At 46.3% G+C, this 18845-nt stretch overlaps 1 protein-coding gene across 1 annotated transcript in view; it reads left to right on the top strand.

Moving 5' to 3' along the window:
- LOC119394300 (acetylcholine receptor subunit alpha-like) overlaps positions 1-18845 on the top strand; it is a 316582-nt gene that overhangs the window by 160472 nt on the left and 137265 nt on the right. The window contains exon 2 of the mRNA XM_037661591.2: positions 14530-14669. Coding sequence (XP_037517519.1) covers positions 14530-14669 — 140 coding nt within the window. The remainder of the gene's footprint in view (positions 1-14529; positions 14670-18845) is intronic.

The raw sequence follows: 18845 nt of genomic DNA, 5'->3' as shown, positions 1-18845 counted from the left end.
CATGCATGTGCGCACAGCCACTGCGCACGCGCAATTGTATGTATATGTGACATAGCGTAGTGCACTCAAAGAAAAAAAAAACCTGTTTGCTGCAATGAATCTGAGCTGTAAGTCAAACACTCGTCTTGTGTTCCCTGTGTTCCTTGTCCCTGCTTTTTTGCACTGCTTTTTCCCCAGTTAACTACGAACCAACTTACCCAACTCAAAGTACTGCTTGAAAAGGAATGCCTTCGGGAGCGCAGAGTGCAAAGCAGTGCTCCTTGGAGACCGTCAGTGGCCTCACATGTCCCTTGGGAAGGCAGGCGATAATAAGCTGAGGTTGCCTAAATTACAGCGTCCGAGTTTCTCGGCAGGCCATTGGACGCTAAATAAGCGTCCACGAAAAGTCGAAGAGACGCCGAAGGAATGATCATTGCGTGGGAGCAAACACTGTGGGATTCGGCGAGCAAACAAAGTTAAAGAAATATAGTAATATGACTAATAACTTGTTTACTTTTCCTACTTCATTTGTAACCTTGTATCACTGTGCATGACGCGGCCACACAGGTACACGTACCTCTATAGACACACATACCTGCAAATTCATGCAGTAATCATCTGACATCGCACAATTTTACCTTAGCCGAGAGATTGACACCAGCAAAATATACGTTCATTTCGCCAGCGAACTGGCGAATGTCGAAGTAGAGCTTAGAAAACGAGTCATAAAAGAACCCCTCTGCGGATTACGATAAGCACGCAACGAAGGCGACTATTCGACTGAGGTATATATAATTATATTGTTGGGGTTTAACGACGTCCCGAAACGACGATATGATTACGAGGGACGCCGTAGTGAAGGGCTCCGGAAATATCGACCTCCTGGGGTTCTTTAACGTGCACTAAAATCTAAGTACACGGGGCCTCAAGCATTTTCGCCTCCAGCGGAAATGCGGCCGCCGCGACAGGGATTCGATCCCGCGACCCGACTGAGGTATATCAAAGCCGATTTTATTCTTTAGCTCATATCATTCCGTTTAGGGCTCAGATGCTCCCTCCTCCTCCACACCCTTACTTCCCTTTCCCACTTATTGCTATACTATACTATACAAGACAGCTCCACTAACGTGAAACCTGGGGAGGTGCGAAGCACCGCTGTTTCCCATAGGGACACGTCAAGAGCGATGAGAGGACGCTGTCCTCTCATTGCTACAGACAGTGTCGCAGACAGCGTGCATCGCAGAAACAGAGCTTTTCCTGAGCGAACGCGCCGTCTTATTTGCCACTTGCTTAACCGTGACGGGTTACAACGATATGAGACAGGGGCGTAGCCAGGGGGGGTTGGGGGGTTGAACCCCCCCCCCCCGAAATTTTTCGATTTTGCATGTGCATATATACACGCACACATACAACCGAACGCACGAACATACAAAAAGGATGGTTGACCCCCCCCCCCTGAAAAAACATTTCTGCCTACGCTTTTGATATGAGACGCCTACATCCCGAGTGCATAAGGTGATTCGCACCTAGAAAAATTAGCAATGACTACGTTGCCTTCATCCGCGATGACTTTTCGTGACAACATTTCAGAATGGTTGCTACCGACGTCGGTCTATGGTCAAGGCGAGCTAAAGCGATTGTGAGATAGTTTTCGCTACGCAGCATAGCGAGGAATGTCGCATAAGATGTGAGGTAAAGGAAAGAAAAAAAAATGGAAGTATGCAGAAGGGAATAAGTCAAGGTATGCGCGCTTTAAAACTCAGAGAATGACGAATGTTTCGTTTCTTTTTGTCCTTGATGGCCAGCTCGGTGCGAAGAAGCCTAAAGAAGAAGAAATAAACAGCGGATGGTCTGTCGCCAGAAATGGGGAGAGATCGCTGGACTGCGCAAAAGCGATGCTGAAAACAGGATATACAGCTGCCTTACACCTTAAGAGGGAATTTCAGCTCGATGACAATTCAAGAACATTCAAAACGCAAAGGCGCTTTCATTAGAAACTCACCGAAACGATTTCAGTATAGGTTATCGTATTTTAGATGTCGGAATAAAATTGTATGAAATACTGAAAGCACGGTAGTAATTCTTGCTAACTTACAAAAGACCTGGAAGTGGCAACCTTTGGAATTGTTTTAAGGGATGCTGCATATCGCCATTCTCAGGCTATGCAGCAAGGCCAGTATCGGTGTTCTCTGAATTGTGCATTTTAGAACACCAGAAGCGGACAAATGTATTTATAGCTTGCAAGCAATTGTTACAATGTTTTGAAGAGATTTAAAGAAATTAAAAAAAAGATACTAGGTATAAATTCTCATCATGTTTTAGTGCGCGTGTATTGCACCAATTTTGTGTTTTAGGAGTATTATTAGGTGATGTTATTCTATTTGTATTATCGTTCTCTATAGCTCATTTAGAAAAAAAAAACTTGATACTTGACTCTATGAATTTTGGAAAACTCTGAAAATTATGAAGCATTTTCCCGTAAACATTGACAGCAAGAACTTTAATGTCCATTTCTCTAAAATTACTACATTCATAACTTCCTTTAAATGCAGAAAGTATCAACGGAGCCGGTGAAGCGCTGGTCGAGAAATATGAACTCGCTGTTTATATACGTGTGTTTAGATATAAGGTTATGGGCTGAATATTCGTTCAAAGACGATAGATTTTTTGTCTTTTTTTTCACACGTCATGTACACTTTCACTTGATGTTCTGCGGTAGTTTTTATGCAGTGCACGTTAAATCTACCGCGTTATTCTTCACAGCACCAACCAATACAAATTGACTGACCGCTATATTTTGCACTCATGACTGCAATTTGCACTGATATACGCCACACGTTTTCATGCGGTCAGCTACTTACACTATACTTTACCTGCGCTTAATCTCCGTGCAAGCGGTTGACTCTTGAGGTTCGTTAGGCCTATATATAGTTCAGTCGCACTCATGCAGCTCCTGTAGCGGCCGGATATTGCGGTTCTAGGCAAGAGAAGTGGCATAGGCAACCACTCCAAGTGGGAGCTTCACGCCGACTGACACCGACGAAACCTGATGGCTGGCGCTCGGCCGACTGCGCGGTACACATCGTTACTTACCGATACTACTCAAAAGAAAATGTAAGAAGGGAAATTTAGGGGCTCAATTTTTACTTTAGACACAACATTAATGAGAACCAACAGACGATCAAGCCAAGGAAAGTATAGGGAACGTCCCCTGTACTTTCCTTGGCTTTATCATCTGTGGGTTATCATTAAGGTTGCGAGGTATTATTGGTCAGCTGCCAGCTCGTAAAAAGGTCGCGTGGAATGTCACACCAGCCGGCAAAAAAAAAAAGTGTTTCACAGTCGCGGTCATGGCTACGAATGGCGCCTTCGTTTAAATGCACAGATATGCCCGACGAAGGGGTCGGCAGCACGACCGCAGCCATAGCTCAAGTGGTAGAGCATAGGACGCGTTATTCGAAGGTTGCAGGTTCGGTCCCTGCCGGCGGCATGTTGTCTTTTTGTGCTCTTTAATTTCATCACATTTATATCATAATTACTATGAATAACGTCCCCTATACTTTCCTTCGCTTGGTTGTCTGTTGGTTCTCATTAAAAGAAAACGTGGTACTTTAGTCGTGCAGACAGTGTGGGAGTAATTGCTATACTGAGGGATCTTTAGTAATTCAGTTATGATTGCTTGAATAACCATGTCCGCAGCATCTATATCGTCTTTCGCGATGAATTTCTATTGAGCGCTAGCCTCGCGGAGTTTATCATAGCGATGGACATGTGTGTAGATGTACGTTTAGCTCTCGTTACTTCCCACGTCACAATAAATCACCTCTATATCTATCATTCTTTCATTTCTGTATTCGCTTACCGCTTCCTCAATGCAGGTTATCAAACTGGATATATATGTTCCGGTTCACAGTCCTGCCTTCTGCATATTGGCCTCGAGGCCCACCACTGGAAACGCCGGCGCCACCGTCGGCGTGACGTGCTTGGCAGGATCACGTGGTCTCAGCGGCCGCGTCGGCTGCTTGTGGAGCGCTGCCGCGTGCTTTGAAAACGAGTTTCAAGTCCCACATGCGCTGCGGTCTGTTGAAATACAGAAGTTTTCTCGCATTTTCTATTCAATTGAAACCATTGTGGCTGCCTCCGAAGGCGACGAACATGGGGCTCTATCGCTCAGTGCCGCAGTGCCGGGCTTACGCAATGGAGCCCAGTGTCAGCCTGCGCCGGTACCCGCGGGACAAGAAACTGTGTGAAGCATGGGTTTTAAAGCTTAGAACCGGCAAGCAGCCATCGGCTACGAATCTTGTGTGCAACAAGACTTTCGCTACTGCGTCAGGCCTGCGATGTTCGGTGAGTAAGCAGGCAGCGCGCACTGAGACGATGGCTCACGCGCGCTTCCCGCCGGCAAATGATGCTTATCTGCCACAGGATGGAAAAGGTGCTACCTTTTACCACGTGCGATAGCATATCAGAACCCTCCCGTGCGACCTCTTGATCGTCGGCCCCGTGCTCAGCGTCTACAAAATCGCCTGCAGATGCGCAAGTCATTGTTTAGATACGTTGAATTAAAAAACTCACAGGGTCCCTTATGCACTCGCCAAAGATGACTGGAAGGCGAAAGTCATCTTCTTCTTCTTGTCAGTCGATGTATTGATTCTCCCCGCGCCCCCCTCCAAAAGCTTTCTGCACCTAACGCGGTTTTGCACGGCCTCCGTGACCGATCACGGAAGCAATGCAAAGCGACCATGACGTGTGAATACGTCATCATGTGACGTCACGTTATGTGATGTCATAATGACGCTACATATTTTGGTGATCTGTGACATCATGATGACGTCATATGATGACGCCATGACGTGACGATTATTTTTTGCATCACTCGTGTTGACGCCGCCGACAGGCAATCTTCCCATTTGATGAAGCATCTAGGGCTTTCGACGTTTTGCATTGCCTCCGTGATCAGCCCACCGATGACGGAGGCAATGCAAAGGGACCATGTCATGTGAATACGTCATCATGTGACATCACGTTATGTCACGTCATGGTGATGTCATGATGAAGTTACAAATTTAGGAGATCTGTGACGTCATGATGACGTCATATGGTGACGTCATCACGTGACGATTATTTTTTGCGTCACTCATCTTGACGCCGGCGATGGTCAGTCTTCCTGTTTGAAGAGGCATCTGGCTTTCGCATTCATAAGCTACGCGAAGTTTGCTGGTGGACGGACATAGCGAGAGAGTCAAATGCTGCATTTGACTGTGATGTGCTGTATTTATGTTGGCAATAACATTTTTTCGGTCAAGCTTGCGTTCCCCTGACGCAAACACTATGTGCTAAAAAGCCCAAATTTATTTGTGCCACTCTCAAACTCACGTTGGGCCTCTCCAACCCTATGTATTTTCTTGGAGCCTCATTTCTTTACGTGGGAAAGATGCCACCCTGTTGGCGTTAGACACGCACACTGCTGCCAAAAATGCTGGGGTACTCGTCAAATATTTACTATCCTGTCTTGCGGCTGCTGGTTCCTGCAATAACTTCTACTTTATTCACCGCTATTTCAAGTTCACGTGAGTCCTAGTTCACAGCCGACGTTTCCAGAACAAGTCCTGCGAACGTTACTGTATTTTCTTTCTTTTTCTTGGCGTTGCATGCTACTACATGCTCGGTCTCATAGACTACTTCTCCTTCCACCAGCAATCTCGAAGTGGTGAAGCTTTGGTCTATGAATTTGTTGATCACAGAGAGCGGCAAGTTCACTGGAATGCAAACGGAACGATAATTAAGGGGCATTAAAAAAAAAGGCGTCGCATTTGTTCACGTTTTGTGTGAGCACCAAACGAAACGAATGCACTGAATAAAGAAACAGAAGCAGCGGCATTTGCCCGTTGAGAAGGCCGATCAATACGCAGTGCGAGACAACTTGTCAAATCACATTGAAACGTACACGAATTTAGACCGAAAAAAAAAAAAAAAACACTGAATCGTCGGGACGGCGCATCACAAAGTTGCCATGCGCACCGAAGCCGTAGTTGTAACGAAATTGTTTTTGAACTACTCTGATAGCGTCCACGCAACAGTATTCGTTTGTATACTCACAAATTCTCATATTTTGTGGCCTAAACTTCACAGCGCGGTGAACGCGCTCGTAGCAAGAGCGAAACCATCAGTACGAATATACATGCAGACGCTCTTACATGCAGAGGCACCGTGTGTCGTCGCGAACCCGTGCGATCGCTGGCTTGAGGCTTCTTTCTCTAATGCTCCGCTTGGTTAAACAGGCAGTCTATCTAACGAGATATTTCACACAATTTGCACTCAGCGACTGTCTATACCTTTTACGCAAGAAGCCGGCTCAGGGGCCTTTATCGCGTTGATAGTGTGAAGTGGGCGCTCCGTTTTCTGCAAAGAAACAGCGACTGTAAACTATCTTGTGCTTTCTGTTCGTCGAAAGTTATTCTTTTGACAGGAAAGAACATATTTCTTTTCGAAAGTACCTGAAGAAATGCCCCGGAGGGCTTCCGCGAGGTGATTTTGTAGAGCGCCGACAGCTAAACCTATGGAGCGCGCGCCGGCGGCATCCTGCCTAGCACGCAACCGAGGCGCGTCCGATAGAGGGCGACTCCGTAACTCCTCGCCGCCAATATTAACACGAGGGTGTTTTATGCCGGGGTCCACCAAGACTTCACGGATGTACTTCCGTCACGGATATACATCAGTAAAATACAGATCACAAAGAAAATAAGAAGAAAATGTTTCGTTGTTTTGGATGACCTGGGAGCCGTACCCACGACTTCTCGGTCCGCGACGATAGGAGCGGAGCGCTCTAACCATTGCGCCACCGACGCTCATGCATGTGGTTCCACAAGCACGGCTCATATCTCTCTCACAACTCCCTTTCACAGTGACGTTGGTTCGCGGGGGGGGGGGGGGGGGGAGGTCGGTGTCGCCGTCTGAGATCGGTGAAGTGAAGTACTGCCTTATCACTGTGGCCTCCGGCAACACGATGTTGCGTCACTTTTACCTTCGCGTTTGTAGCCCGGCCGTGGTGTGATCTTTTTGTTGACTGTCTAACATTCTGCGGGATCGCGACCCTAGCCCAAGTTCAGCGTCGAATCAGTGACGCTGTTCTGGCTGTCACACCGCTTGCTCTGATTACGCTCTCCCCGTGCGAATTGAATAGCCTGAGCTACGGCGCGTTGCCGGAGCCAACCTCGGAGGTCATGTCATGACACTAATGAGAGCTAACAGTATGTGAGCGCTTCGGTAGTTTCAGCTTTCGGTGCAGCGGGAAGCAGAACGCCTTCCCGCGTTCATGTCTCAAGCTACAAACTCTGCCTGTCGCGCTTCTGAACTGCTCTGCGGTATAGTCATGAGCACAGGCGTAGGTTACCCTATTACTGGGGAGTGCACACCTTGGTGTTTCTCTTCTCAAATGACGACTCTTTGAGTGAGTGCATATCGAGCACCAGTGTTATGTGCTTCCTGATGTCATCTTTGCGTGGGATTCAGCATATGCTGTGTCCGGGTGTATGTTAATTATTTCAGCTACCACAAGGGTTAAATCATGATCTTTGGCGTTAGTCGTCGGGATAGAGATGTGCCACTCAATACATCAATGTACAATAAACAGTCAACTATACTCCTCTGAAAACATGGTTCACTTTCGTGGTCTACCTATTCCTATGAGGGGCGGTACAACCACGTTTCTTTTTATCTGTGTTTGGCAATACGTGTGGCAGTGTCTACATATAGACAGCATTTGGCGTTCCGTTAGCTCTGCACGAAAGAATGCGAATCACGTGTAGCTGCGTTTATATTATAAATATGCCTATTCGAATAGCAGAATATTTCATAATAAGCGAATAGTTATGTATTCGGAAATCTATATTGTGATTCTGAATCTGACACCGAATACTTCCAATTGAAAAATAAAACCAAATTATCAGCTTTTCAGTGAGTTAGGTTGCCAAAAAAAAAAGGACAGACGAAAAAAAAAAGGCTCTCTTGTACGAAACGCTGGCGTGAGGGAATACAGCTCACGACGGCTTGCGCCAGCATTTTGTAGTTACGCGAGATCTGATCCTTAAGAAGTTTGCTGCTAGCCTTATTTTGTATAACAATTCAATTTGTTGGTACCGTATTCACTGCATTGCCGTTGTGGCGGAAGTGTGACTTTTTTTATGAACTCGTTGTTTTTAAATAATCTTGCCTATGACATTCCGGACCTTTCATGGTCCCTTCAGCTTTTAAAATGTGCATCATCTTGAACAAACGCAACAGATTAGCAATGTCAACCACACGTAAGACATAACGCGAGTTCTGGTTATGACATTGCTAGAAGAAGGGTGACGGCAGCTTATCGCGGCTGCCACATGATTTTGCGACAACAGCTTATCGGCTGCTCCTGTCGCATATACGAGCTTCTGTCGCAAAATCATGCGGCAACCACGAAGGATGAGGTTAGAGGGCGTGGACCTTAATTAAATTTCTTAGCAAGTCCACTTGGGTATACACCAATAACTTTAGAAAGTTTAGCAAAGTCTTGCGTCCTTGCAGAGCCTATGCAGAACATGTGCTGTCAAAACATCTGTCGAGAAATATACCAGGCGATTTCTAAAGCAAGAGCAATGAACAAGAAATGAGTCGCGCATTGTGTTAGAAAGCGGGGTAACCAAATTTTTGTTCATGCTATGTTCGCCGACTAAGTACCCCTGGGGGCAACGGCTTAGTCCACGAAGTCAGGGAACGTTTAAGTTTTGCTCTTGCGGAGCCGCCAAGCGCAGAATTCTAAAAGTGCATTGTACTGCCTGAAATGCCACTTGAGTTTAGTTTGCGCAACATAGTATATAGAAGCGAACGCTGGGCCTATATTTTATGCTGCATGCAAATCATAATTTCAGGCGATGAACATAAGTGAATCCTTCCATATTACTAGCGAACACGCACAAGGGCCACAGAAAAACAGACAGGACAACCGCTAGACTTGAACTCATTTTTGATCGACATGAAGGACAGCATATATAGAATCCCATTACGCAAAACACAGGTACCACGGCCCAGACAAAGTTTTTCAAAACGAATTTCAGCGCCGCCTACCTGTAACGGCCGCACACACGTGGTTTTTGCTTGCACATATACAGTGCTGGGCAGTATCGAAGATACATGCATCTTAGATACTATCTTAGATACTATTTGGGTATCTTGTATCTGTATCGCGATACTTTTCGCAAGACGAGTATTTGTATCTGTATTTCCGATAAATTCAATAATGTATCGTGTATCTTAAGATACAAGATACTGCTATAGAAACACCACCGTGCGAAACAATAAACGTCGACCGGAATTCCGGTTCTCAAGGTGATATTGCTGCCACTAAGCCACCTGAAGAAAACTAACGACAGTGACATTCGTGTATACTTGCGCCAGAGCCCTCCAGCGAGCACTGGCGATGAGGTTTAGCGTCCCTATTGATGGAACAGAGTCACGTGATGGCGCTCGAGCTATCTCGACAAAAACAAGCGGGTGAACGCCTACGCACAGCCTACCTTTTTTTCTGGATGTTTTCTTTCTTTTCAGTTGCGTTGATGTCGTGACACTTGTTCATAGCCACTGCACTGTACTGCGTAGTCCAATGCGTGCGGCGTCTATCGCACAAATTCTGATGCCGCTGTACCGTCGCTATCGAAGTTTGTCATGCGTGGTGCTTCATTGCAATGAATGGGGCTGCTTTGCGTCTGGCGGCTTTCAGACATCAGCGATTTGAAAGATCTTGTGGATGTAAGCTTGACTTACATAGTACGATGAGACTGGCTTACATGCAAAGGAGATTCTAACAACCGTCCCACTATCGGTGCCGACATTAGATGCAATAGAACAAGCATTTACGTAACAGGAAATATTTTGACGTACTGTGTCTTTGTTCTTCCTGCTAAATTATTCGAGAAGTTCTTTAATTTGATTGTTAGCTCAAGCAGGGGCGTAGCCAGAAATTTTTTTCGAGGGGGGGGGGGGTTCAACCATACTTTATGTATGTTCGTGCGTGCGTTTGTATGTGTGCGTGTATATATACGCAAGCAAAACTGAAAAATTTCGGGGGGGGGGTTTGAACCCCCCCAACCCCCCCCCCCCACCCTTGGCTACGCCCCTGAGCTCAAGTGCTTTCTTTGCTGTCCTCCGTTTGCATCCCATACATTATCTAGTCGTCTTCATAGTTTTTCGCCCGTCTGTTTATTGTGATATGTCCTTTGTAACCAGCTGCTAAAATACATTCTCTGCTTTATTCTTATTCTGTAACTGTCTGCGAACGTGGTTTTGTTTCATATTTCGCGAGCTTTCTTTAAAAGCCCGAAAATATTCACCACGCAGCATGTACGCTGCCAAAAAAAAATTGATCGGTCGTTTTTAAATGCGCTCTACGACGCGTCGAAGCGCAGTTAGCCCTATGGTGAATATTAAAAATATCGTATAATTGACCTTATTTAATTAAGCAGTTAAGCTTAGTACAAAACATACCATAACGAGCGCCACATGACGGTAAACCGTATACCTTTCGTTTCATTAAGCGGTGGCTAACAACTTACTTTTTTTACATACATTTGGTTCTACTTACGTAAAACCCCGTCTACACTTTTCACTTCGATTGTTTAATACGAAACCACCTTACTATTTGATTTAAATACTTTTTTTCTCTCTGTTGTGTTAGTTCTGTATAACTTATCCACTCCTGCTATAGCCCTGTGCTGTATATGTAAATGAATAAATAAATAAATAAATAAATAAATAAATAAATAAATAAATAAATAAATAAATAAATAAATAAATAAATAAATATTCGTTTTCCTATTTTTAGGTCGCCTTAATGTATTCTTATTGCTACAAACCTGCAGGTAAGCAGAGCTAGAAGTGGCAATAGTGTGAATAGCAGTGATAACCTGCGACGTTCTGTGCCGCGAGAATACGTCTGAGACGTTTCCTGGCGGCTCAGGTTCTCTCGAAGAACAAATGATAAAAGATTGCACGTTAGTGAATATGTTGCTAACGAACGCTTTACGCCAGCAGATAAGTAAATATGAAAAATCACTGCAGTTTTACGCCCTCAACTAATTGTGAGCGCCGACTATGTAGTTCATCGTCTTCACACGATGCGTTGCAAACAATATCGCTGTTGCTGCTCTACACCTGTCGGTGGATGCAGTATTACAAAAACAATATTACGCTTGCGGACAAGGTAAGACTGCACAGCGGTATTTGCGCTATCGTGCAGAGGCATCTTAAAGGGGCCCTGCAACACCTTTCTTAGTTATATTGGAATAATCTCATTATTGACGTATGACTCTTCACGAGTCATATGCCGAAAAAATTTTTCGAATCCGTCAGGTCTAAGTGGTGTTACCAAATTATAGAGATCACGTTCCGCAGCTTTCTCCCTCAACTTAACGCCACGAGCGCGCGGAAAGCTGCGCGGGGCGTGAAGGGAGGGAGGGCGGAGATGCGAGAAGGCGGGCGGCATTTTTTTTCTTCATTTTTTTCTCTCTGGCGTCTCGGCGCAACCACGTGGTCTGTGGCGCCACTTCCGGTCGGCTTGCGCGCTCGTCCTCGAGCGGAGGCCATCGCACCGTGTATCGCGCGTGCTTGAAAACTGCGAGTCGGTTTGGTAATGTTGGGTGTGCACCTCGAACTGCCGTAGTGTTTTCATCGCTCTGCCAACCATGGACGCAAACCTGCGTGCGCGTTTGGAACGAATGACAGCTGGGATGGGTTTCGACCCACACTCCGATACACCGCCTCGTCGCACTGCTCGCGCTTGAATCGTATTCAACACGGCAAAGCTGCGTGCACCCTTCTTCCAGTGTCGGAATTTCGATGCTGTTTGCTCTTCGATTGCGGGCGCACAGCGAGTGCGTGCTGACAACAAAGAACGAAAGCCTAGAAGAAAGGATCGTGGGGCATCGGGCCGGCGCGGACCCATCCCCCGGCTGTCTGCAGCTACCGTGAAAATGCGAGTCTGCTTGGTTGCTGTGTCGCGGCTTCTCGGGAACCTGAGACTACGGGGAGGATACGCCGAGGTACGGCTCGATGACATACTGAACAGGCAGCGAACGGGACTCTCGCCATACAGCGAACACAGGTATCCTAAGCTAGCCGGCGCCAGCATTGTTATCGGAGAAATGCTGCATCGCTGCCTCGGTCGGTCGTGAGAACGTGCCGACGATGCAGTTTCCAGCTGACGAGGCAACACTCGAACGGCTGCCACTCTCAACGGCAACCGGCGACGGTCAAAAGCACAGAAATATTCACGATTTCGGCACTGCGCATGGTGAAGAAAACGCAACCACGCAACTACGAGCAGACGAGCTGTCGGTGAGACCGGAAGTGCTAATATTAATGTTTGTTCGGTGTTTTAACGGCATAACACAATATAAACATACATATTATCTACTTATTGAACTCAAAATTAACAACGAAGGTATAATGAGGGTGTTATCGTGATTATAACATCAGCCAATGGTGTAACTGCCGACAATCGCGTCATATATTGCGGACTAATACATCATTTGTGGAGAGAAGAGGAAGCGATTTTCAGCTGGCTTTGAGAATTTATTGTAAATTCCAGGCCGCTCGCTTCGCTATTATATTTGGCTCGCGTGTTCTCGGGAGCCTCGACTACCGATTGGCAGCGCTTTTTGACCCTGCTCAAAAAGTGTTGCAGGGCCCCTTTGCAAGTAGACGGCAATCAGGTAGCTGGTCGCCAAATAGAGCAGCGACGCCCATAAATTACAGAACTGTCAAGCAAAAACCACTAACAGCGCAGCGCTTAAAGACCTGTCATGTTAAGCAGCCAAACAATTCCCAATAGGTTGTTTAGGATTGAAACTAATATACCTTGAGCAATGAAGTTTGTATCTTGTGATACAAACGTGTATTTTGTAAAAATTAAACAAAGTTGGTCGCAGTTAAGAAATTTTCAAGTAAACACATTTCTACATAGGCCTTCGCTACTTCGTTATATATATCTGTAATAGCAAATTTGCAAATGTATCGAAGTATCATAAGATACAATTGGGAAGTATCCTATCGGATACAATTATTCTGGAAGTATCTTGTATCTGTATCTCAAATACTTCTTGCCCGAGTATCTTGTATCGTATCGCGATACAATTTCAAAGTATCTTTGCCCAGCCCTGCACATATAGTCCAATTCTTTTTTCGACAATGCAATAGATGGAGTGCTAATACATGCCTCAGGCGTGTGTGTTCGCCAGTAATATGAAAGCATTCAGTCAATACCAACTAGCCCTGCTAAATGCATTAAATAAACATAAGGTGTTTTGTAACGTAGACATTAATAATATGGATACTGCCTATACAGTTAAGAAAAAAATTGCCGACGTAAAAGCCCGTTCCAGCTGTTATCGCAGAACGTGCAATTTAATTAACATTGAAAAGATGTAGTTTTATACCTTCGCAGATGTTACATGGAGAACGTTGGTGTACAACTTTTCCGGGTTCTTTCAGTACCGGGCAAAGTTCTGGGTTTTAAACGCTACGCCGTCAATCCTGTCGCACTCCTAGAGGCCAACGCATTGTCATCGCTTGTATGCGGACACGAAGACAAAACTGTACTTCCTTCCATGGAGCCTGTCGCATTCTGTTGACCTGAAAAAAAAAAAGAAAAAACCTGATTGTCGCGATATTTTAGACAGCTTAGCGCTGTTTCCTACACCACATACCAGAAAATTAGTGCCACGAAAAAAAACTACGCAAAGATTGCGCGCTCTTACGTACGATGCACAAACATTTTGGTGCTCAGCCTTCATGACTACTGCCACGACTCTCGCTTTCCCACCTAGCAGGTTGCGGCAGTAATCGCCGTATACAGCCAACAGTGGTTGCTTGTAAAACTATAGAATTCTGGCAAAGGCTTCATCGGGGGAAAAAAAATGCGCTGTACCGCATCGCGGTGTTCAACCGGTACCTACTGGGCCGAATGTCTATTCTCTTGCGATAAGGGTTATCCTTATATAACTAACCGAAACACGTTCGACACGTCGCGTATGTCAGTCAGGAATAATTTTTTTGAGGACAGACACCTCTAAAACGCGAGAAGCAGCAGGGATTGCTTCTTGGAAATCAGGCCCAAGTAAAAACATACTGCGATGTGTGCGCTTCACCTGTGTCGCAGGTCAGCGAGCGCAGATGCTGAACGAGCGCACAAGCACGACAGAACAGGTAATAAGGGGAATCAGCAAGAAGAAATATTGGAGCGTTGGTCTCCGCCTGTCGCTTCGCTTCAGTGTACCTAAATGGACTAGAAGTCCAGTACAGCTTTGTTGGCGAGGACCATGGGCTCGGTGTTCGCTTCATGTTCGCGTGATCAGAGATATGCCTCAGCGGCATAGGTTCTGCATGTACGTGCGTGGGTTTCACGTATGCGCCTATCTATGTACATAAAAAGTCTAAAAAACTACAGGGGGAAGTGGTTAATTTCTACGCCTGTTCTGTGCCTTATCAGTTCTTTGTTTTGTCTTCCGCCCCTTGACCTGACAGGTGTTCGCGGGAGCCCGGACGCCAAGCGGCTGTACGACGACCTCATATCCCGGTACAACAAGCTGGTCCGGCCCGTAGTCAACGACACGGACGCACTCACAGTGCGAATCAAGCTCAAGCTCTCACAGCTCATCGAAGTGGTTGGTGCCAAGTTTGTGCTCGCATTGTCCGGTCGTGTTTTAATGGAAGATGACGTTCATTTCTTCATTCATAGCGTTCATCACTTCAATGATTGTGCGCTTATAGACGATATTATTTTGCTCTCGCGTTCACGTTTAGAGCATGCATATAGTATATTCACCCAGTTATTTCTTATTGGCGCGGCCAGTGCTGGAACTGCTTCTTTGGTTACGTCACAACTGATGGCGATCGAACACTTGCTGGCGATCGAACAAGGACATGCCAGACACTATTGTGGTCGTTGGTCCCACCTGACCAGCAGCACTTAGCGAAATATGGCGGCCCCCATACAGAGGTGAAAATATTTCTTCCGATCGCGGTGATAAGTTTGCAACGACTTAGAAATAGCAAAATTTTCACTGTCCCAAACATCATTATTCACCCATGTCTCGGCAGCGATTTGGCAAAATTATGTGGCATCTTGCTCGCAGTCCTTGTCGCCCGACAGTGGTCCTCTGATACTGAGACGCTATGGCTTCTCAACCTCAACGAACGCGCAAGCAAAGTTCTTTTACTTTAAAGCTTGAAATTTTAACTGTATGACACGGCGGCATTTCTCAGTTACGTACGGACCACCCAAACGGTGGGCTCTTGCTATTGCACTTGGATCAAACTCTTCGTCCCTAGGCTACTTGAGAGAAAGTTAATAACCGCCTATTTGGTCGCATGCCAGGTTTCATTTTTATCGGGCATACGAACAAACACTAAGTTGTACTTTCGAGCTCTGTCCTCGAGGGCGTTCACGCGCGATACTAATACATAATTTATTTGCACTGATGCTGGCGGTCACTTCATTCGTGATCTGCAATTCCTTCTCGGTGTTGGCGACCGCATCAGCCCTAATTTCAATCGAAGTCGCTTTTCAACTTTGGATAATTTGTTCGCCACAATTTGCTGGTTCGCCTGCACTTCATCGATCACCTTTGCTAATTTGGACTGCACTGCGGTAGACGAGTTGCAGCGCGCACTAATCTTAGAAAGCTTTGCCATGATTTCGTCATGACGTAAATTAGCGCAAGCGGTGCTGTGCTAAACATCCTCTACTGATCTAGGAACTTCTTTAGGGAACCCTGGGTTCGCTTCAGTGGCAACGGTGAAGTGAACGTTGAAGCTTAAGGGGGTTGGGAAAGGGAAGTGAGGAGAAGAGATGAGAGTGAGAAAGAGGGAAAGGAGGAGGGGAGAGAGTAAAGCATAGCATAGAACGAATTACGAAGTGAGAAAGAGAAAGAAATAAATACAAAGAGAGAGAAAAAAGATATAAAGCAGGAGAAAACAAGCGAGAAAGAGATAGAGAGAAAGAAAGGAAAAACATAGTTGATCCCTTCGTCATAGGAATCGGAATAACACGCAAGTAAAACGTGCCCTCATAGAAGTAACTGAATGTTTGCTGTACATCGATATAAGGGAGTTTGCACAATGTTTATTGATGTCTGGAAGATATACCACCGTCTATTGATGTCTGGCAGATATAGCACCGTTTAACGTGGATCCACTCACTTTGATGCTTGGTGGCACATCTCTATGCCGACGACTAACGTCCATGTTCAATGATTAAACAAACCCTTGTGGTAGCTGTAGTAGTTAATGGTGAAAGCGTAATCAGAGAACGAGGTGCGACAGCCAGAAGAGCGTCGCATATTGGACGCAGAACTTGGTCGCCATCCCTCGGCATGTTAAAATCGGATCGAACATCACGGCCGGACTAGAGGGAAACGCAAAGCGCGTCGTGCCGCCCCGGTAGCCCGGCCGCGATTTTTCTCGAGGCGAGCGCGTGAGCGAGGAACGTGAGGCAGGCGCGCGTCCCAGATATATTTTACAGCGAAAGCTGTTATGAGATCATTTCACCGGCCGTTTTACAGCGAAAGCTGTTATGAGATCATTTCACCGGCCGTTTTTGGCGCCGTAGTTGTCCGCCGCCGCCGCCGGTGTCCGTAACCAGTATCGCTCGAAATAAGAAAAAAAACGAAATAAGAAAAAATTCCAGGACGGAACGAGGTTCGAACCTGGGCCCTCTGCGTGGGAGCCCAGTATTCAACCTCTGAGCCATGCCGGTGCTTGGAACTGCTTTGCAAAAGGTCCTATACAGCCTTCATGTCGGGAAGGAACCACATTAGCATATGCAATATAGCGTGGTAGAAGAGTAAAATAAGCACCAAGCGTCGCACAACGCGAATTCCTGTAACCAGGCGTCACACAATGCGAATTCCGCAACGAGTAGGTTGTTGAATGCTTCCAACCCATTACAAAGGGCACTGCCATAATTTTTCATCGTCATCAGGCACAGCATCAACGAAGTGTGCATAATGCCTTACATGCGTTTAGCAGGTACCACTGCTCTCCGTAGAATGACGAAAAATGGCACAGTGCCTGCTGCCCTACTTCTCAAAAATTACAATGATTTATAGCGTAGTGGGTTCCTCGCAAGTGCACTTGTATTGGTTGCCAAGGAAGCCCATAAGCGCATGATCCTTTGCCTCGGGGTCTCAGTAAAATTACAATGATTTATAGCATAGTGGGTTCCTCGCAAGTGCACTTGTATTGGTTGCCAAGGAAGCCCGCAAGCGCATGAACCTTTTCTTCGGGGTCTCAGTAAAGTTCTCCCCCCCCCCCCGTCTCTCTCCCACGTCAACGTATGTTATACAGCATGACGGGAGAGGGAAATAGCGACCGGGCATCACCCAATGCAAATTACATAAATGGTGGGCCGTTTAAAGCTTCCAACCCATTACAAAGGCCTGAGCCATAATTCTTCATCGTCGTCAGTCGTCGCGTCAACAAAGTGCACATAATGCCTTACAGACGTGTAGCTGGTGCCTCGCTTCTCCGCAGAATGAAGAATAATGGCTTAGTAGGTGCTACCCAACTTCACAGCAAATGTGATTTATGGCGTAGTGGGTACCTTTCTAGTGTACTTGTATTGTAGCCCCAAGAGAGCTTACAATGGGCTCTAGAAACGCCGCTCTTCCAGCTTTCGCTGTGACTGTGCTGCGGTTTCAGCGCAGGCCTGGCGTTTTTTGGTTTGGATTAGCGTGATGCTGTGAGCGAGGCCGACGCTTTTACGACGCTTTGGGCTGAGGTCGCCTCCTCGCGGCGTGTTAAGGCATTGAGAAAATTGAACATCTATTGGAAACGCGCTGAATGGAACGGACGTGTAACGCGTTGCAGGTGCTAATCGCGGAGGCCAGAGTAATGACGAATTACTTTAATTTACCGCTCCCAGCGGGCAACACCACCTCGCTGACCGGGAGAGCGGTAGATATAAAAGGCGCGTTTGTATAGCCTCTAGAGTCTGTGACCGTGGCGCAGTGGTAGCGCGCCCGGCTCTGCCGTTGCGGACCGAGCGGTCGTGGGTTCGATACCCGTTGACAGAACTTTCTTTCTTTGCCATCTGACCGTGTACATTTTTTCTACATCATTTCCGTGACGGAAATACGTCACTGAAGTCTTGGTGGACCCCGGCATAAAACACTTTCGTGTTAAAAAAGAGAAAGAAAGATATAATAAAATCTGGGGCTTAACGTCCCAAAACAACGATATGATTATGAGAAACCCAAAGAAAGATAGGAAGAGTTAGAAAGAGAAAGCAATTGATGGTGGGTGAGAGAGATAAATAGAAATAAACAGAGAATGAAAGACCGAAAAAAATAGAGAGAAGAGAGAAAAAGAAAGAAACAGAGGAAGAAAGAAAGCGAAAACTTAAAGGGCCCCTCACCAGGCCACATAGCAAATGTTAGTTAGACGCTGGAAGTTGTTGTGTACCGAATGAAGAGCAGTATGCAGGAAGAGTTTTTCAAATCGATTCATTACGAGCGGAGAGAAACAATAATTTGTAGCGGCGCGAAACCATGATGCGAGGAGGCGAGTTTCAAACCCTTGCCACTCGCCCCGTGTAGCCTTCACAAATCCCTTCCCTGCCCTCTTCACTTGACACATACGCATGAACACGTCATGCGCATGCATGGTCACGTGCGCATGACGTGCCCGAGCCAGCCCGAGCACGCGAGCGGCGTTGTACGGCCGCTACTTTTTTTTTTTTTTATGTAGCCGCCGTGGGCGTTTTGTCGGCGTTCTCTGTGGTGTACTGCCTGTTTCTGCGGGACGGGCATGAAAGTGGAGACATTTGTACGGGCACGAGA

This window comes from Rhipicephalus sanguineus, chromosome 5 (genome assembly GCF_013339695.2).
Source record: "Rhipicephalus sanguineus isolate Rsan-2018 chromosome 5, BIME_Rsan_1.4, whole genome shotgun sequence".
Taxonomy (NCBI): domain Eukaryota; kingdom Metazoa; phylum Arthropoda; class Arachnida; order Ixodida; family Ixodidae; genus Rhipicephalus; species Rhipicephalus sanguineus.
This window is presented reverse-complemented; position numbering and strand designations above follow the sequence as displayed.